General features: G+C 43.8%; 1 protein-coding gene across 4 annotated transcripts; it reads right to left on the reverse strand.

The window, feature by feature from the left end:
• Window positions 1–409: 409 nt before the first annotated feature.
• On the reverse strand, window positions 410–13,102 carry LOC311024903 (vascular endothelial growth factor A-A-like). 4 transcript variants are annotated; one of them, XM_084027493.1, is made up of 7 exons: window positions 12,114–13,102; window positions 10,629–10,671; window positions 8,564–8,760; window positions 7,730–7,806; window positions 7,606–7,638; window positions 4,323–4,454; window positions 410–2,944 (listed from the first exon to the last, which is right to left on the reverse strand). In XM_084027493.1, the coding sequence occupies exons 1-7, from the start codon at window positions 12,177–12,179 to the stop codon at window positions 2,923–2,925; spliced, it is 570 nt and encodes a 189-aa protein (XP_083883619.1). In that variant the 5' UTR covers window positions 12,180–13,102; the 3' UTR covers window positions 410–2,922. The 4 variants fall into 4 exon arrangements, with proteins under 4 accessions (XP_083883619.1, XP_083883618.1, XP_083883616.1 ...); XM_084027492.1 differs by lacking the exon at window positions 4,323–4,454 and having other exon boundaries at window positions 12,114–12,206; window positions 12,316–13,086; XM_084027490.1 differs by lacking the exon at window positions 4,323–4,454 and having other exon boundaries at window positions 12,114–13,085.
• Window positions 13,103–21,825: the final 8,723 nt, after the last annotated feature.

Here is a 21,825-nt window from a genome sequence, read left to right on the forward strand (position 1 = left end):
AATACTTACACTAAAACAACAGAGTATTAATATTGTAAAACATTTACAGCACCAATAAATATATTAATGTGAAAATATACTAAAAATGTGTGGCTGTACAAACTCAAGAAAAAGTCTGTCTTTTAATAGAAATAGAATGTCGTCATCATCAGAGGGCTGGAGAGGCGTGTCGGCGAACACACTCTCAGGCCTGAAGTTTGAGGGTGGCAGCACAGAAGGTCGCTTCACATGAGCAGCAGTGCTACAGCTGGCTCCAATACAAACAAAACGTGTCACTGTACTGTGGAAAAATAGTCAGAATCACTGACTTTGGGTCTCGACCTGTCTACCTGCCAGAATTCACACTGCTGTAATACTACAATCATTTGTGCACACAAGTTAGTCATTGTGTTCCTTGCGTTTCTGCACACCTGAAATAAACAGGGAGTCAATCTAAGGCTGTGTTCACACCAAACGGCAAGCTCTTTTTTTGTGGGGCACAAAATAAAATGACAGGCAAATGTGTGTCATTTGCATATTCATGCCAGTTGAAATATTTCAATTAAAGGGAGAAATTTGCGTGACGCTTTGTCACGAAAGCCAATCAGCGTTGAGATGACGTTGCTGATGGTCTGTCTGCAGTCCAAACAACAAAGTGGCTGCCGTATTTATGTCTAGATGACCTTATTTGGAGTGTTGATGGAGCAGCTACAATGTTAGCATAGCCTAGCACCCATCAACCAGACTCCATTGAGAAAACAAGCATTTTAAAAGGCGCTTGTTTGTCGGCTAACGAAGCATGACTTCAGACTTCTTACTAACCACCATCATTATGTAGTTATTTCAGCATCCCGTTTATCTGGTTATTGCAATTCAATCCGAGCTAAATAGTATATTTTAGATTCTAGCGTGAATGAAGTGGATAAATACAGAATTGCAGGGCTAAAATTCCCTTTGTGTTTGGTGTGAACACACCTTCAGGATGTGATTTGTGACTGAAGTACGCATTTACTGCGTGTTTCAGGTTTTAGCGAGTAAAGTAACAGTGTTACTTTTGACATCCTTCATGGTATTCATCAAGTCTGTTTCAGTTATCTAACAAATTTAAGCGTGAAATTCACTCATTTGAGAACCATACGAACTTGAAATCCTATTCTTTCTCTGTTATGACTCATCCACGAGGACGGTGTTGTTCTCATATGTTAACAGTTTAGCATTGAAGGAATTGTTTCCTACTGAGCCACACTGGTGTGTAATACTAGGGAATGAGGAACTGACATTAAAGTCAGGGAAAACACTGTGCCAGATAACCACCGTCAGACTAGAGGCCTCAGTCTGATTGGACAGTCTTCACTAAATTAGGTAAGAGCTGAGCAGCAGCAACGAGACTCCTTCAGTCCTCCATATGATGTGCCTTTGGGCCCACAAGTGCAAAACCACATGTCCGTCGCCCCAGTCCAAAATGAAAAACACCTGTGTTGGCGCATCATTCATGCACATGTTGGTGGCTAGGGGTTTCTATCGGTCAACAGCCCCACCATGATCCCCCCTGGAGCTGCTGAGAAACACAGCTTCAGTTTAAATCAGGAATGTCAAAGCATCGTCTTTTCCCACAACAGAAAAAGGAGTCTACAGTCATACATGTTCTCTGTTCAATCTCCGCACAGATTGAAAAAAAAAAAAACAGTTAAAAAAATAACCTTAACACTGCATATAAATATCAGAATACAGAATATTGAGCATATTCTATAAATTAGATGAAGTGAACAAAGGGATATCTAGTAAGTATATACAGATCGTTTACGATGCCTGACTATTTCTTTGGAACACACACAAAGCCGTTAAATAAAGGAAACTGGAAGGTTGTGGATTTCTACAGTGAGGTGCTGATCTGATCGGAGATCAGCTCGTCGAGCCACTTCTTGTCTCCGTATATACCTACAGTAATATCCCTTTAGACAACCTGGTCTCAAGACATTTTGTGAAAGAAACACAATACCTCAAAACGTAAATAATAATAATAATAATAATAATAATAATAAACTCTGTGCACAAAAAGAGAGACAAATCTGTTCTCCAACGAAGGAAGGGTTACATGAGGGAGCAGGACCAGAATCTGCTAGTGGTTTCGTACCTATAACCCTGATGGAAACTTCCATATTAAGTCTGTTGTACTTCCCCACACTTAGGCCTAACCCCATTATATAATTGACTTTTTTTGACTTGCTAAAACTTCCCCCATAGCTAAGCTTGAGTTCCGTTCTTGCCATCTTCACGTAACCCTTCCGCGAGGGAAGAAGGTCATCTTCACATTATCCGTCATCACGGCACATAACCTGCATCCACAGTCCCTTCAGGAAACCTCGGAGAGACTTTTCCGTCCATACAGTGGGGACAAAACTTCATCTCATGTCACAGGGGGGGGGTTCAGTTCAAGCACACCGTGCGTTCCCTCACCTCCGCCTCCTCGTCCTCCGTCCGTCTCCGCCTCTTCTGTCAGAGGTCGGAGGTGAGTTTGGCTTCTGCCGCGCGCTCGTCGAAGTTATGGTCACCAGTTTTTTTTTGTAAGAAAATATTTAAGGTATTCACATCCACAGCAGACCAGCATCCAGTGAAGTGTTACATAAAATAACAGATTTCTTCCATCGGTTCTACCCGTGAGCAGAACGCCACTGAAACATTTCCCATTCACACGCCAGTGGCGCATTCGTTTTTTCGCTTTAAATAATGTCTTTTTTTTTTTTTACGTAGCAGCAATACACATTGTCGATGTACTTATATATGTACATATATATTAATATCTTTAGGAGGAAAAACAGACGAGATCTGCGTCAAGAGTGTCCTTGTCTTGCGTTGTCGTGTCGCGTCCTTGCAGGGAATGCATCCTCGGGTTTCAAAGTGCTGTGCCAAGAAAATAATTCCTTCATAACAGTGTTGCTGGTCTCATCTCCTCGGTTTATCACATCTGCGGGGAGAGACAAGATGAGAATCTGGTTAAGTGACGAGCAGGCAAATACGGTGAGCTAGACGTCTTCACACATGACTGCTCCATGCAAAACACACAGGACGTGTTTAGAGACGCCGGGGACAGGAAGCAGGAGGGGACACTGAGGGCGGTTTGGGAATAGATTTAATCTCCGGGTACATTTTGTGCTGTATACAAAATGTCCAAAACAAACACTCTACATTAAGTTCTCTGTGATTTCTGGTAGCTTAGGTTTTAGGGGGGGTGGCGGGGTTATAGCTGGAGCTCTGTGGTGGTGTGACAAGGCCCTCCAATCCAGAGAGAGAGAGACCCCCACCCTTAGGTCCCCTCCACTCTCTCTCCTGGACACTGTGTAATTATACCGGTGGTCACTTGAGCCAGTCTAAATCCAAGGCAGTGTGTGGGGTCCACTCAGGGGTCAGAGGTCATGGAAGTGGCTGGGTCAGGAGAGGTCGCCGAACCTTGTTAACCAGCTATGCACTCGCACAGTCGGGGTGGCGAGTTTAACTCCACTCATTAGTATCTGAGCCAGTGAACGCAGCGTGAGCACCGTCAGCTGCAAACCATCGGCAAAGCCAACGACCGCGGGTCATTACCGGGTCTGCAGGGGGTCTGACACGGAGCACCACGAGTCACCGCCCTCACAAGTAGACCAACAGATTAGCCCTGGCATGTGAAAAACCTTGTATCTCCAAATGGAAAAGTTGTATTTTCACTCATTTTCCATCTAAAAATTAATCTTCACGCTCAAGGTTTGGTTGTATTTATCTAGATAGCCCATCACCGCAACACAATATAGGTCAATAACATGATACACGACACCTTAACCGTCCTGAAAAAGGACATTTATATTCAGCTTTCACCGGAACTACTTTCTCCTGAAGGAATAAACTGCTTACAGTGAGATCTGTGGATTGTTACGAGTAATGTGGTAACAATTTCAGCACAGAGTTGAATTTTTAGGAGATGTTTGAAGCATCGCATATGAAATGACTTTCACCTTTATTGTATTGGGGTGGCAGTAAGTGGACGAAAGCCAGATACCACTGGAGTGGGCAATTGTTATTCAAAATATTATCCTGATAATGCTAATTCTGATTAATTATGATGTCTGGGAGTTTCTAACCCGATCCCACACTCAACATTCTGACCGGATTCAAACAATGTCTTGACACATTCAACACTTAGTTGTGGGCATCTGATCAGAGACAATGCAAGCACAGAGAAGCATGGAGCTAAACGCTAACACCACATCACAAAGCAGGGAGAAGCATGCAGTTGTCAGCAGGAAACCAGACAGGGGGGGAAATCAAAAAAGGTGGGCACGCTGTTTATTGTGTATGCACGGTAAACAAACCTGCAAGTTCTTTCGTTTAACTCAAGTTGCCTGGACTTGCAGTGTAATTGTGTGAATTTGCAGGAGCATTTACAGGTGAGAGGGTCCTGCACAAACAAGCGCTTTCTTCTCTCTGAGCAAGGCGCACAGTTGCTGCAAGGGAAGCAAAAAGAAAGGGAGAGAGAGAGAGAGATCTAAGCTATAGAGCGAATTCTGCAGAAAGGCCAGACAGAGACAATCATGCAACATCCCTATCCTCCCCTTCCTCCCCCCCCTCTCTCTTAGATCACTTTATAACACAACAGAAGATGTGATATTAGACTATTCCAGCATCATTGAGCCCTTTGGCACCTGTATAAGTGATGGTATGTACAACCTGCTCCAGGAATGACACAGGGCCATAAACTCATCTTGTTGGATGCTGCATTTGTGTAAATCACATGATTAATGTTGCGTTCACACCAAACACGAAGCGCATATTCACCAGTCGTGTTTATTTGCGGGATCATTCGTGTTTAGAAGAGGCGGGACTTCCCTCCATGTAGACACCAACGAGGTTTCATCCATCATGGCTGATTCAACCACTATTGCTGCTTTGTACATGTTGTTAAACTACAGAAGTGTGTAAAATAGTGATGGAAATAATATAAATAATGTCTGTCCGCAAGCAAATGCTTGTTTCTGGATTGATGTGTGCTAGGCTATGCTAACATTAGCCTAGCATAAGGTAATCTAGACATAAATATGGCAGCCACCTTGTTATTTGTACAATAGACAGTCTATTCACATCATTCGTGCCACCTGGTGCAAATGTGCACCTATTTGTGTTGACTTTGTGTGCGATTGTCTTTCTTGTGTGAAAGATTTGCTTTGCATTTGGTGTGAACTCACCATTAAAGAAGAGTATTAAGCCAGCATGCATGTGACTCAGCATGGGATGATATGAACGTTATGCTTTAACCACAGATTTTTATTGGCTATGTTTTCACTTCTCCACCATGATGGCGAGCTAGACAGCTTTCAAGTCACTTGTGACAATATTTACGATTATCCCGATAATGGAAATGCACCACGCTCAACTTATATTTATCCGCAATCAAATCCTGTATGGTCCCATCACTAGTCTTGACAACAGCAGAAGATGAAGGTTCCAGGTTTTGTCAAATATCTATCGCCAGCAGCTCACAATGAAACCCTACAGAGCAAGTTCAGCAGCGCCGCCGCCACAGTAGATGAACATCTCATGGTTTGACGTTGAGGTAGACACTATAGTTGTTGCAGTATCTGTTACAGCTCGGCGTATGAGATAGAAGGTCACGGCAGAGACACAACAAGGACACAACCAGATATATACAGCTAGTTGCTATGGGGCAAAAGAGCAACTATCTCAGAAAACTGATTTTGCGTCCTACAGCACACATCCAAGCAAGAGGATCAGTGTTGTATCACCTTCTAAAGCTCCTGGATGAAAACAGGAGCAAAGCAACCCAAAGCACAATTTATCTGTGAACCGCTCAAGGCTACGGTCATCTTAGGTTCACACTCACTCACTCACACACACACACACACACACACACACACACACACACACACACACACACACACACACACACACACACACACACACACACACACACACACACACACACATTCATTATTTCCATCAATTTCCATTTTCGGGATAATCATGAATATATACAGTATGTTATTTGAAAAATGAGCTTATTGCAATTTTAAACAATTTGCGATATGCTGTGAATTTGCCGTAATATATGATGCAATATATTACATTTTTGTCAACTTCTTGACAGCTTTGTCGTGTCACGCATAGCAATATTCACGATTATCCCGATAATGGAAGTTCACCACAATCACCTTCATCCTGATCTGCGATAAAATCCTTAAGTATCATGATGATATAGTATGGTGATGATTCCCAGCCCTAATGCTGATGCCACACACTGCAGTTATAGTGATGCTGAGGAGGAGGAGGAGGAAGCAGGACAAAAGACACCTGATCAATAGCTGACAAAGCCAAACAGGAGGTAATCAGCCGGCTGAACATCTGCTCTAATCTGGATATTGATCCACAGGAACAGGACTGGGCTCGGCACACCAGGATGAATGAGCACATCCTCTTTATAGCGCCTCAGCTCCACCCTGCCACGGGGCAAACTCGCTGCCTACGTGCACAGTGGCAGGCAGACATCCAGCGAGGCTGCAACCAAGCTGAGCTCAACCTCCCGACAAACGCTTTTGACTTAGCTAACATGATCCCATCTCTCCTCCACCAATCCATCAGCTTTTAACTGGCACACACGCACTTCCCTTATCCAATTAAACGAGCTGCCTGACCCTGCCTACTGAGAAGCCTACACAAGACACACAAACCACACACATGCTTTATGTCAAACGGCACACGGCCCCCGTGGCAACCGTGACAGCCAGCGAGTTCTCTCAATCGATGACGACGCCGCTCGAGCTCATCCTCTATTTACACCACTAAAAATAAAAATAGGTTAACAGCATGACACCTGTTGCTATGATTAGACCCGGGGAAGTAGCCGAGGGCTGAGGGTCAGGTTTGTGCAACTGGAGTCAGAGTGCAGACAGCAGCAGGTGGTCTGAAGACGGCCGGCTACGCCTCAATCACTCACACGGTTATAGCCGCACCATAAAGCACTAAAGCCAGCTGCCATAAAAAGAGCACGCTCCAAGAGTGAGAGCCCCGTTCAGATAAGAGCTAGAGTCCCGGCGCTGTACCTCCGACTTCTACAGGAAACACCGTACCCACACACAAGGAGCACACACTTAAATCATCTTAAAGATTGCATTATCAGTCCAAGAAGCTAGTAGTCGGCATGGGACGATGGGGAAATTCCATATCGCGATTGTTCACCATATTATCCCAAAATGGCCTTGAAACACGCTGGTATCACTTCACATTTTGTATCGACCGAATGTCAAATTCAAATTTGTAATCTAATCAAATCAAATCATTATCATTATCTAATTTTAATCTGCCACTTTTTCACTATAAAGTTCTATGTTGTGTTTAGGCCAAATGTCATTTGAGCGTTTTTTTTTAGTATTGAAGCGTTCTAAGAGCTTCATATCAATCCCATACGCAGCCCACAATAATGCTGTCTCAGCACTCTTCATTAATATGTAGCTGAACACAGTCAGAGAGAGAGAGAGAGGGGAGGGTGTGTGCATCTCGCCCCGCTGCAGTACAACAAGTCATCAAAAGAAGGAAACCTCTCAACCAAATGACACCATGGAGAAAAACAGAACACGTACTTACTATGCTTTATTCACTTGAACGTCTGGCTTTAGTCTGAAAAGAGAAGAAAGAAAGAGGAAGGGGGGTTTAGTTTGTGTCTTTTATTGCAGCGGTGTCACCGTGTGTGAGCTCTACAGCCTCTTACCTGCATTCACACTTTTGATGCTCTGTGAAACTCATTTGAAGTGTGTGTTGCGTTACCAGTTGTCTGAACCTCATTACCTGGAGGAGAAGCAGAGGAGGAGAGGTTTAGACTTGAAACCACTGTCAGTTTCTCCAGCAGGACTTTCTCCATGCATTCTACTCTTGTTACCAATATGACAATATTCTCAATTTGATATGTCGTGTTAAAGGAGGATTTTCAGATGTCAGATATGTTGATATTATTCAGGTTTTAGGATAGGGGTGAGTATTGGCAAGAACCTCACGATACGATACGTATCACGATACTTTGGTCACTATACGATACGTATCACGATTTATTAATTCCCATGAAATTCACTGGAATAAATATTGAAAATAAAATAAAAAAGGATAAAGTACTGCATTCACAACGCGTCTAAACATGAATCAATTTTATTTTTTTAAATCGATCTTTGGAGTTGAACAATCGATATTGTATTGGGCGGCAAAGTATCGCGATATATTGCCGTATCGATATTTTTACCCACCCCTATTTAAGGAGCATTCTTTAGAAAACATAACGTGATCGTGGTGAATTTTCACTATCAGGGAGACCTCATGATTAATGCTCCTCTTATTTAAGATCTCTTATCTGTGACATCTTATGAAAAGTTCACCGAAATATTTAGTGCTCTAAAATAACATTATGTGCACACATGACAATGACTAGAACGTAACCTTTAACAATATTCTTAAGTGGAAAATCTGCTCACGTGAAACCGTAAAGTTTTCTCCTCATGATTAAGTTGTCAGGCTTTTTATTGTTTGGTTAAACCCGCTCGTCCCCCGCGCTCACCTGCAGCGTGACGTTGCGGGTTTCCGTGGGAACACACTCCATGGCTTCGTCGTTGCAGCAGCCTCCACAGCGGTTGAGGACCACGCAGGAAGGAATGTAGGTGTGCTCCGTGTCCTCCGGGTACTCCTGGAAGATGTCCACCAACACCTCCCTGGGCTGACACATGCTCTTCTTGATGACTTCTGCGAGAGGCATGACTGGAAAAACAACAGGAAGAAGATTGTTCATCTCTTCATCTTTATCATCATCATCTTTACAGTCAGGTCAGAAAGGGAATAGAAAAGCTTTATCTAATAACTTTAGCAGCAGTCTACACTGTCAACGTAGGGATGAACTCAGCCTCCAAACGGTGCTTATGACACATAATAATATCATAAAGTCCCAGTGAAGGAATGAAAAAACTGTCAACATTAGGGGCGATTTCAGTCACATAATAAAACGTCACCAAACTAACAGAGTGACCTGCCAGCCCTCTCTACGTCCGTTTCCCTGCACAGCCCAGAATAATCCATCCCACAGTCCTTCAGACCAGGTTCCCAGTGACCCCCCAGCTAACTCCTGACCCCTGGTTTGTCAGAGCAGCGTGACCCTCAGGCAACGTGGCGCCAGGGTTCACCTCCGACATGTGACCCCCAGGAAGCCCACCCCTGTGGGAGCTCGGCCTCTGGACTAATGCTGCACTGGCTGTGTGAGCTTTATGATTCTGCTTCCAAAATGCTACACAGATGGATCCATCTGCAAAGCCTCTTTTTTTTTTTTTTTTACACAAAGTTGCAGCTCTTGCATGTATCACTGGATGGATGAATGACAGGTTTGGGCTCCAGGGTGAGCCGGCCAGCAGACACCAGCACCTGCTGTCAACACACTCAACCGGTTCCTCCCTCACCAGGGTGGCAAACATCTGGCAGGTGATACTGGTCAGCAAGGAGCCTGGTAACCCTCTTCCTCCACAGAGCTCCATTATTCACCATTACCAGTTTTATTTTGACTTTTAATCGACATCTTCAGCAGCAACCAACGGGCTGAGAAGTCAGAAAATACTATCTTTCTGTGGGACCGGTTGTTTAAAAACCTCTCTTGGCCGAGGCGGACCTAACAAGTCATATCAATAACGGTTCAGTGCTCTCCAGCAGGAGCAATCAGGTCACGGTCTTATCACAGTGTAGATGACAGCTCCTGACAGCTGCTGTGATCTCTGACAGTGTGACAGTGTGAAGGTCAGCGGCAGACGTCCTGCCCCGTAACCAACACTAACAACTGGCACACAAGCCGCCCGCCGATGCCGTTCGCGGCGGCTAATCTGCGTCCATCAGCGGCAGACGGGTCCAGCCTTGGCCTCGGCACAACAGTGTCGCCGTCAGACAAACACAGCATGGCATTGAGGCGAGGCCGGCTGCCGGTCATGTGTTGGCTGCACAGCAGGAACCACAGCCTATTATTGTGGGGACGTTGACTTTTTTAAAATCTGTTCTTTTTTTTTTTTTGACACAACATGGGAGAGGATTTATCTGAACACTTTGCCCTTGATAGTCAAATGTGGCACATTTACATGAGGAACCATTTGATCACATAAGATTATATAAGATTCCATAAGATTCTGACATTCATGCAGTGCCAAATGTATTGATTTACTCAATAGGGACGGGTTGTTTAAAATACAGGATTTATTATGTAAGTATTCATGCAGGGAGACCTTATTGAGCTTATTTTTCACAAAGTTCACAAAAAAAAATGCTTGTCATATTTGGATTATTGGGATAGTATGCCAGGATAATGGCGACATGAAGTTTCCATATGGCCCAATGCTGACTGACTGATTCACTGGTTTTTGCAACCACTTTTATGGCGACTCCAAAGTCCAGAGTCCAGACGTTTCACGGCTGGGAACTTCCGTAAACAGCCGAGGAGCAAATCCCCTACACATGTTCAACTTTGGAAGAAACCAGTCTGAGACATGGCAGATCAACACATGTCCACTAGGTGGCCCTATGGCCATCTGGCCTGCACACAGAGGAAAAGAAAAAAGTCTTTAAATGAAACAGCTCTGGTAGCATAGATGACTTACCCTCATTCTTACTCTTGTCCACTCCCTTGTTAATGCTGGCAGTCTGTAAGAGATGCACATCAGACCAGGTGGTGAATATTTCACAGCTATAAACATGTCTGTGAACTTGCAGCACATGGAGGCCTTTTATTCTGCACATCAGCAAGAGCTATAATTCATAAGCATAAAGGCTGGTATCAGGATTAAGGTTTTAGTCATAAGGAGCCTTGCTGTTATTAAGGGCCTTCCTCTCCATTATTATCTGCTTGTTAACAAGTGCATCAACCGTGTCAAGCTGCAAGGAGGAGCGAGGCTCGTGTACCTTCAAAATAAAAGCACCTCAGCCCACAGTTTAATGCAATGCATTTAACCAAAAGATAACTAATTAAATTGAAAAGACTCTTTGATTCCATGCTTTCATGACAATTTCAAGCAACATTCCAACACATCACTGACTTCCTTTCTTTTAGATCTTCCGGCAAAAACGTAGAGGAACCTACATTTTCTTAAAACATGCTTCCATTTGCAAAGAGTTCACTCCAACACGTCAATCGAGTTTTATTTTGAAAGGGCTACGCGGAACCGGCCTTTGTTTTGATTGTGAGATGACGTGACGAATCGGCATCCCCGGCAGATCTCTGTTCACCTGATGTGGCTGCTGCAACCGGCGGAGATATTGCGTGAGAAAGCGGATCGGCCCGTGTGGGAACTAGGTGGGCATCCTGCAGGGCGCCTGAGGAACCGGGTTTCAGCTTCCACGCGATCCGGATCACCGTGAGAAAAAAAAATGGACTGGGAATAAAGCCCACGGCTGAATAACCCGGAGAGGACTGACTGTACCGAGTTCAAACTCCAGCGAAGGCGCGTCAGACAGAACTCCATTCAGAAAAGTCTCAGTTTAACGCACATCGACCATATTAATAACGATTAAGGAACTTTTTGCGGGATTGTAAAACATACTGTTAAATTCGGCGCAGATGTTTCCCAGCAAGCACCGTTCATCTAATCAACATGCACAACTTTAATCACGGATCCGCGCTGTCCATTACAGCCACTTGGGTCAGCACAGCTCTATTCAGACAAGTAGCTGGCTTTGTGTGGAACAAAATATATGCTGAAATATAATTCTTACAGAATCAAAACACTCGATGCATATTTTACCAAGCGCGCGTCTTTGCATTAAGGCTAAAGCGAATCCGATTTTTTTAACCTGGAGTCTGGCTTTGCAAAAATGGGTGCATGTGTGGAGGTTTCAACAAAAAGGACAAAGTCAGATTAAAAAAAAAATGCCGCTAGATTACGCACACTGGCAAACTGTAAACTCAAACCACAACAAACAGTGTATTTATCATCATTTCCACATTAGGCTACACTTTAAGTTATTATAACACACATTGCATTTATTATAAGAGGCTATAAGCTGTTAGGCGTGGAGATAACACACGTACCTGTGTGATTAAGCATAATCATTCATGATAACACCAAGCATATGAAGCAAAGACTCACCTTTACAGTGGATAGGTGGAGAACCGCTGCCAAAAGGATATGTACCAAACTGACAACAAAGTTCATGGTTGTAATTCCGCACGGTGAAATCTTCTGCGGTCGTTTAATAGTAACAAAAAAAAAAACGCACACAGTCCAACAAATAAATAAATAAAAAAATAATAATAAGGAAAATTATTGATGTTTAAAAAACGCGGCAAACCTTGGCTATAGCAAAAGCAAATCCATATCTTCCGGACGCATGTGTTCACAGGGCCCCTTCCAGTGTCTCCCGTTGGCGGAGAAGCGTCACCATCCAACCGGCCTGGCGTCCACAGACAAAGACACCGGGATGAGCTCTACAATCCACTTCAGGAACACAGCGATCCTCCCAAAAAAAAAAAAAAAAAAATGACTGTAATAGTGATCACTGTAGAGGCAGCAGGAGGGGGTGGGGGCCGCTCATCAACTTTACGCACCGGTGTCTTTATTAATCCCACAACGTGAAGGTGTGTGAATGTGTGTGTGGATACAGAAGGCACTATTTGCCGGTATAAAGTGATCCTCCCTTCTAGTGTTTCTCCTGATTGAGTGTCCGCCCTTGTGCTGCGGTGCGTCGGCGTCTCTTCTGTCCCCGGCTCTGCAGCGGTACTACCGGTCTCTGTCGCGTCCTGTCTGCTCTTGGCGGCTGCTGCTGGAGTTCATGCGTTATTTAGGTGGCCGGGCATCGGCGGCCAGCAGGAGGCGGGGCGCCGGGGCGGGAACCAATGGTAGAGAGAGAGAAGGGGGGGTTGATCTGGACCTGCTGTTCTCACACACGCACGCACACACACACACACACACACACACACACACACACACACACACACACACACACAAACGGGAGAGGTTTCCACTGACGACACAACTCACTGTATCATTCCGTATAGTTTAATTGAAGCGTAACTACTTGATCTCCCGGACACACTCAAATATTACTAGAACCCTTAAACTCTGACAAACTTTAATTTAATCTTGATTGTTTGATTTTGGTTTTTGGTTTTAGTTTTGTTTTCTTCATGGTGCTGTTGGAAACCTTTTGTAAGTTAAAATGTGTGAATAAACGAGGCGGTGACCTCCAGAGAAGTCCTTAAGTTAAGTACCTTTAACTTACATTCTCTCTAGTAGCCACCAGGGGGCGACTCCTCTGGTTATAAAAAATAAGTCTGATTCATAGAAGTCTTTGAGAAAATGATGATGATTAATGGGACACTTTTGAGAACTATGAAAAAACCCTCTATAAATTAAATGTATTATTATTATGACTTGCATTTAAAACATTTAGCACTACAATTTCTCTATTTTGCATTGGCACCGTCACTGTATTCAAATGGGCCGCCCTATACCATTGTGCTTGGTTTAGACAAGTACAACCACACTCTGTTTCTGTGTCTACTCGGGTTCACAGCTCCCTGCTTGGTTCAGGAAATACCACTCTGCTTTGTAGTGGTTTGGGGGCAATAGTATAGAGTATGTGTGCCTGATGAAGGGGGGCAGCACGAATGGTGGACTTGTAGGTGGTAGACTTGTACGTGGTAGACTGTCGGTGGTAGACTTGTAGGTGGTAGACTTGTACGTGGTAGACTGTCGGTGGTAGACTTGTAGGTGGTAGACTTGTACGTGGTAGACTGTCGGTGGTAGACTTGTAGGTGGTGGACTTGTAGGTGGTAGACTGTAGGTCATTGTTGGTCTGGGCCAAAAACGCCAGGGCAGATGTACCACCCCTGAACACGCTGCTGTGTGTGTTCCCCTATAGCACAATGATAATGCATGGAGCCAGACCTTCGTGATGGAGATAGGTATGGAGGCCAAACTGGAGCTAAAAGAGCATGAACTCAGAAACACACAAACTTGGAATCAATGTTAACATTGTTCTGTGTCTGTGAAAATGAAGCGCCTTCACCATAACTTTTTTTAAAAAAGCTGGTAATGTCTCCCCTGTGTTTGCAGCTTGTTGTGCTGCCCCCAAGTGGTCAACATCTAAGGTTACACAGTTTATAATAGCTGCTTCCAAATATTAATGACATTTCGGGCATTTTCTTTTCTCTGAATGAAGAAGGGCACCTGCATCCTCTGGCGAGTTTGACCCTGGAGTCATTTGTGTTCATTCATGTCATGTCACAAGTCTCAGATACGTCAGAAAACCAAACGCTGTCCTGTCTGAGTTCATAACATCATCCAGAGTTGCCTCTATGAATTTCACAAAACTGTATTCACTGCATTCACTATATATATGTAAATATATATATATATAATTACAAAATATCAGGTATCAGCATTGATGTTATAAAAAATAAAATGTTCTTTATGTCACAGATAAGACATCTTGTTTTAGTGAAAAACAATCAAATAATCTTCAATAAGATGATCATAAATCATAAGGTGTCTGCATAAATGTAGGAGAAATAAATAAATGAATGTATTTTTCTCTTCTGTATTTTTAAAATCACACTCTACTTTTCACTTTTTAGGTTAGAGTTGGGGTTGGAGTTATGGTTGGGGTTGGGGTTGGGTTTTTCTTAGGGTTATTGTTAGGTTTGGGGTTAGGGTTTTTGTTAGGGTTAGGGTTAATTCCTTTTTTATTTCGGCTGTATCTCCTGAACGGTAAGTTGTAGAGATGCGGGCACAAGAATGGCACCAAAAATGATGCCACCTACTCCCGAGTTTTTACAATCCTCCTCTCCCGAGATATAAGCAAAAAACAATATCCATGTTCTTCTGATCTTTTAAAGAGAAAGAACATTTTTGTTGGTCTGGAATAGCGCGTGGCTCCAGACCTGATCACATATTTGTGACTTCTGATCTAACCATAAAGGAGTTTAAATGCACAATGAGTCATATTTGTCAGCTGAGGTTCATAAACATAATAATCCTCGTCATCTCAAAGGGCCATAAACATAGCTGGCCAATCGGGAGCTGCCCACCTGATTACATGTGGACCCCCTGAGGCAGCACAGACCACTGTCTGTGAGTTACCCTATTCAGTGAGTGACTTTGAACTTTGTGAAATGCACTCCCACCAGATGTTGCGATGTCACCATCCCAAAGACATATATGGAGGGTTGGTGCATCTGGTGGGGGAAAGAGTTTAACATAATGCACAAACTGATGCAATTATTCTTCCCTTCCCCCCACATGGAGAGAAAGATAAATAGCACCCAGCTGTATAATCCTCAATCTGACATAACTCCTTAAATTCTAGGGAACAAAGGAGGGATTTGGTCTGAGAGTGTCCCTGCTGCGGTCACCATGAAGCATCGACAGGGCCGTTAGGTCAGGTTACTGGAAGCAGCAAAGCTGTCCTGAATGACAATGCCTTCAGAGAGCTGCGCTTAAGAGGCTCAAAAGGATCCTTCTCCGAGGCCTTGAGCACAAATGGCAGTTCCCATTGCAGGGAGGACGCATTCAACTGTCTCCTGACCCCCTGCAAGAACCGCTTCACAAGAGGGATGGTGAAAGACCGTTGACAAAACCCTTGTGGCTGGAAGTGATGGCTGCTGCATACACATTAAAAGTTGCACGAGACAGTCCTCCAGCATCAAACACAGCAAAAAGGAGAGATCAGAACCAACTGCACAGGAAAGCGGATCTAGTCTCCTGCCCTCACATTGGAACCACCTTATTACAGGCAGTGGTGGATCCCACTCCTGCTGCCTGGATGGTCCAGATAGCCCAGCTCTCCTCAGCATGATTTCAAATGGAGCAACACATTTGTGTGACGCTGCTGCAAAAGCCAATTAATTAGAATTAGAACGACTACAATGTTTCTTCAGTAAATGTCCTGTCAAATTTTAAAACTTATAAATAAGTAAGCAGATATGCTTAGTTGGAGATGGCTTTTGGTATTTTCCAGTCGAGTTGGCTCTCCTGTGGACTTTGTCTTGTAAGTGTGTCTCTACTGGAAAAGAATAGTGAGGATCACTGGTCGAGATGATGTTATTGTATGTGATGATGGAGCAGCGACAATGTAATCATAGACTAACTCACAAATCATCATCATTATGGAGCTATTTCAGCATCCTTCAAATGTGTTTATTGTTTATTTTGGGTTCATCCAGCTGTGGTAAACCAGCCGCCATGATACAGTGAATCCAGCCTGGTGAGATTCACAGAGCACCTTTGGATGATGTCATGAACTCAGGCGGGATGGCGTTTGGTTTCCTGGTGTATCTGAGACATCACAACATACATGCGTACAAAGCAGCAATAGTGGTTATTTCAGCCATGATTCATGGAACCGTGTTGGTGTCTACATGGAGGTAAGCCCGGCCTCCTGTCTGGCGTATCTAGGGTGAGTGATGTGAATGAACACAAATCATCCCATGGTCAAACTTGCTCGAGTAACGTGAGGCGAAACTTGGCTTTGCGTTGGGTGTGAACACGCCCCAAGTCATTTCTGCATACCGCAGCGCTGAGCGGCGACCTGGCGTGGGAGCAGGATGATTGACAACTGCTCGTTCCTCATTCTCTCTAACCGGGAAGGGGCGAGACAGAGTTGTGGAAATCTGTAAGGGAGCCATGATTCATGTGTTTCCCTGAGCCTTCAGAGACAACAGGTGCTCAGGGGCCACAACCACAGACTCTTCGCCATCCTCATCATGGCCGTGGACCAGTCCTCACCAACATCTGTCTACCCCGTATCCAGGTCCTGAAGGGTTGGAGAACGTAGGATACTACCTCTAGCTCAAAAAGGGCCTCAGGTGGTGGCCACCATCGCCTGTACTTCCTGGCATGCAAGTGAATGCTGGTAGTCCTAGCAGTTGGTCTTGTCATCCTAAAGCATGCAGGGATATATGACAGCAGGTGGTGTCCTGCTGCGTTTAAAGTGTCCCAGCCACAGCGCATCCAGCCAGTCCTCTGATCCCCAGCAGCGTCGTTCCCATTCAGCTCGGCCCTGGAGTCTCGCCACAGAGATGGCTCACTGCTCCACTGAAGCCACTCCACATTTTTATCTACGGTTGCTGCCCTCTCTAGCCTCCTTCTCTTTGTCCATTGTTGCCTTTTCTCCGCCCTGTCTTGCATGACATGAGATTCACACCATGAGCACAGGGATGTCTCTGCACCTTTTTGTGTGTGCATGTGTGTGTGTGTGCCAGCTGCCCTCGAGCTGACAGAGACGTTTCTAGATCAGTTAACTTTCCCTGATTGGTGTACACATTTTCCATTCCTGTAATTAAAGTTGATTTATTTGACATGACAGAAGAAACAGACAAAATGAGAGCGACACAGCCAGATCATTACAGTGTCCCATGACCTCTTAAGTTTCTCACCTTTATTATAAAGTAGATTCTCGCTAACATATGTTCATATGATGCAATTTCTGACAAACATTGCATCCATTTTTTAAATATCCGGATATGATGTACTTTTCCTGTGTTTACTGAGTAATTTCCCCCTCACCTTCCTTTTATATCATTACATTTCCTTGGCTTGAGTAGGAGCTATGAAAAACTTTCCTGACCCATCCTTTTTGAAATTTCATTGCTTCTATATGAGACTCCTGGATAAATATCTCTGTTTTTATTTCAAATAACCCTCCTCCTTTTAATTTGGTTCCCACGTCCATTTATGTTCAACATTATTATTTTAATGGAGGCCAGACAGGAACGATTAGAAACAGGTAGTTACTGTGGACCAATGGGAAAATGAGCGTGCTGTGGCCCAGCGGAAACAGGAGGTGGCATCGGGCAGACCACCGACAGGACACATGGATCAGGCGTTGGGTGGACCACCAATTGGACACAGGGAGCAGACGTTGGATGGACCCTCCACTCAGGAAGTGATATAGTTGGCCGTGGATCTGGACAGCTGAGACCCTGGATTGCCAGGCAGCAGAGACTCTGGATTGCTGGGCAGCTTGAGGAACCAATGTTTCCTCAAATCTCAGTTCCAAGTGGGCGGGAAGGTTGCCAGGTGGTGGCTAGTTGCCAGAAAATGTTCAGGTCCTTCCAGGCCCAGGAAACTTTCCAATATTTGGTAAGGCACTGGAGCGGGCTGGAGGAAGACTGACTGGCTAGCAGATAGTAGGCCAGCAGATTGGAGGATAGCAGACAGCAAAGCAGACTAAATACACCTGAAACGAATTAGACAACAAGACACAGGTGGGCAGACATGAGGGCAGGCTGAAAACTAATTGGCGGAACAGAGGAAGGTGGACGAGACAGAGACAGAGATACAACGCAGGTCATACACAGAAAAAAGGAGGGAAAACAAACACAGCACTCGACACAACTCTAAATGAAACCTTTGCCAGCTGTAGCACATTGTCTTAAGCTGGTGAAGAAGCACATCATTATCGTCCTGCGTGGTTTATTTGGATTAGGCATGCGGGCAAGAAAAGATGGGGCACATTTGACTTGGAATTCTTTGCCACTAAGACCAAATCATTGAGAGAGAATCCTCTCCTCCCTTCTTCTAATCCCAGCATCAAATTTACTACATCTGGCTTCTGATGTGAAGCTGTTACCAAAGTTGAGATATTGAAAGTGAAAAGTAGGGTCATTTTCCTACTGACTGTTACTGCTCTGGCCGTCCTGCTCCATTGATTTGAATAATGGCTGCGCTCTACTCCCGTTTTATTTCTTTGGGTTCATGGTATTAAAACCCATCAACCCACTGAGATAAGTGCAGCGATGTGCTTTCTCCACACAGTACAATATTTGATGCAAAGTTGTTCTTTAATCAAGTGGTTTTAATTTAACCATACCCTAGCGAGACGGTAGTTAACATGTTACTGAACATAATCCTAGGTTTCCAAAATTCTCCACTGACAAAATTCTGTTTGACAGCAAGTTTGAAGAGAGGACACCTTGCTTGGCTCCCTTACTTATTACTATTTTTAAACCTCAAGTGTTCTCTTCCTTGGATGGAAACTGTGTCTTCAGTGACCAAAGGAACAGACATGCAGTGAGACAGAGAAGGGAACCACATTTTCATATTGTGGTATTCTTTTGCCCAATTTGTAAGTAGTCACTTGGTTTAGCACCTCATCAGAAACACGAAAAATACACAAACTCCAAAAGCAGCAGACAGCTCATATACTGTATGACCTCAAAGAAATACTTTCCTTGGCTAATGTTTGATGAGTGAAGGGTGAGGCAGACAAATATTCCACATGGAAATTTGCAGTGTGTACCACTCACTCCATATTCATTTACCAGAGAGCAGTGTTGCAGTAAAACAGGATATTACTGAATCACATCACTTGAAGTGAATCTATTCTGACACCACATGGCCCAATTACCTGATACCCCCCCCTACCATCAAGGAAGAACCCGTGAACTTACAGTGATTAGAAACGTCTTCACAGCTTTGAGAGAAACCTGCTTCACTGGAACGATTAGACGACCTCTGTTGTCGATAGCTGTTGATATCTAATTATATAGAGGACACTCTGTGGAGTCCACAAATAAGATATTTACACATTATAGAATAAACTATTTGTACTTCAAACACATTTGTTTTCCCCATAACATACTTAGGACACTTTCCCATTTTTTGCTGAAGTAATAACTCAATGACCTTCATGCTGTGTCAGAACCATATGACAACAGTGGTAAGTGCTCCATGATGAAACTCGCTGTAGCTTAAACAGGAGCTCAACTCAACATGAAGGCAAACAATCGTTCCTATAGTGTGTCTGGGATTTTCCACGCAGTGTTTAAATGAGGAAATCAAACAAACATGGTGTCCTTGTACACTCCCACTTCATTCACCTGCAGTCGAGAAGAGTAATGGATCTTAATAACAAGCATGTGACTCCTTGCATCCAGTTCTATGAAATGTCACTTGGAGTTAATGAATGAACGCACTGTGTGGGGGGTCATGAGGGTGTACGAAGTGTTGCTGAGCATGCTACCACTCCTCGACTTGTGTGAGGGAACATGCTATTCTTCCCTCACTGTGGGTCTCTGGACTTTATCAAAGATCCTTCTCCAGGACTATTATCTCAAATAGTCTGCTCTCTACTTTGTTGTGTCTCTCAAGTGTCTGCCAACTAGAGGCAGTCTCCTGTATCCCCAAGCGGTCAGATACATGTCTGATATGCTGTTAGAACTGTGTTCATAAGTGACTTTACAACAAGTGCTTTAGGCTGTTAACGCTGCTCTACATGACCGAGTCCAGATCAGCTGCTTTAACCCAAACTCAGTTCTGCACCCTTCTGCCTGGGGCTCTGAATCACGGACTGCCTCTAACATGCTTTCTGCCAAAATATTTATATTCAGGAGAGTCACAGTGATAACCCCTAACCCCTAACCCAAGAAGAGAAAGGAAGAGCCATCCCACCACGGTTGTGTCCGAAATCACTCACTCATTCACCTCTCTACTCACTATCCAGAGGACTATAGAGGACTATGTAAAGTACTATGTGGAGGACTATAAATTTCATCTGTAAAATGTAAAAAAAAACCTTTGACTTCTACCCAAGTAATTTTCTCTGTTCTATTCATTTCGTCAGATCAACGATGGCTGGTGGACCATCCATAATAATATAATATAATAATAATAATGAGGTACTTTCTTTCGTAATTAATACATATTGTTAGCTAATTTGGGGTTGTTTAAGTCCCCTGGTAAACAGTAAGGCCACATGTAAGTCCGGGGCTTGGAGACAATAAGCGCATTTTCTTAATTTAAAAAATAAATACAAATACCATATACTTTGTGACCAACTGTTGTATGCTCTACTCACATTAAAGATATTATTTTCTTGACACAAGTCATAGATTTGTCTCAGTGGCAATGCTCTCATCCGTTCCTTTTCAAGACGAATTCTCTCTATGCACAGACGGAACTACAACATGGTGAACTCATTTTCTTAGAGAGTGATTTCAGACACAGCCCATGTTCATGCTGCAGGATGGGAGGATGGTGAGGAAAGAGCAACAGGGGTGGAAGATGTGTTGTAACCTAATCTGGAGGGATGAGGAGGACACCAACACACTCTTTTAGTTTGCAGAGCTTTAGGCTCTAATTGAAGAATAACAAGTGCGTGCGTCTGCCGCCATCAGGTCCTCCCTGTAGTTTCTGCTGATGCCATCAAAGCCCAGTGGGTTTGGGGATACACAACTTAATGAACTTTCTTCCCGTTTCATCAGTGGAAATCCTACACTAAACACACAGGCTCAAGTCTTCACCTTTCTGGAACCTGTCTGAATCTGTCGTCTTGATTCCCAGAGCTTTATAGACCATTTTGGAGTAGACATTATGTTTACAGTTGTGTGTGCCATAGGATGTCAGAACAGAAACACAAAAGAAGATGATCTACATTTTCACCGTCGTCGAAGATGTAGCCATTAAACAGCCTGATTGGACTGAATTACGTCTCTGCAGCTCATTTCATATCAGTTTTCTCCTTTGTTCATCACACACACAAAGATAAATGAATGATGTAGTTCTTAACAATAATTAAATAGGCTAATTTATAATGGCAAACACAACTGATCAACCTAAGCAGCATTTCCATGTTAGCAGAAGTAGAATGTAAGTAGCTAGCTAATGTTACAACTTGTGTCCTGCTACAACAGATGCTATAGCATGTCTCACGGCAGCGTTCTCATGGCCAACATTGCTAAAGCCTGTTAAGACTGTGACCTTAAAGAGCTTTTCACATTGATTCATGAGGGGGCTTCAAATCATACCACTGAAGAAATAGGATTGTGAGTCCTTATACATTTAGCACTCAATTTCCTGA

The sequence above is a fragment of the Eutrigla gurnardus genome (genome assembly GCF_963514095.1).
Source record: "Eutrigla gurnardus genome assembly, chromosome: 14".
In the NCBI taxonomy this organism is placed as follows: domain Eukaryota; kingdom Metazoa; phylum Chordata; class Actinopteri; order Perciformes; family Triglidae; genus Eutrigla; species Eutrigla gurnardus.

What these genes read in the sequence shown, in the direction of transcription:
- LOC311024903 (XM_084027493.1), bottom strand. Translation starts at nt 12,179, where the DNA reads ATGAACTTTGTTGTCAGTTTGGTACATATCCTTTTGGCAGCGGTTCTC. An exon ending in TCCACCTATCCACTGTAAAG is followed by an intron (nt 10,672 to 12,113) that starts GTGAGTCTTTGC and finishes CATCTCTTACAG; the next exon opens with ACTGCCAGCATTAACAAGGG. An exon ending in GGACAAGAGTAAGAATGAGG is followed by an intron (nt 8,761 to 10,628) that starts GTAAGTCATCTA and finishes TTGTTTTTCCAG; the next exon opens with TCATGCCTCTCGCAGAAGTC.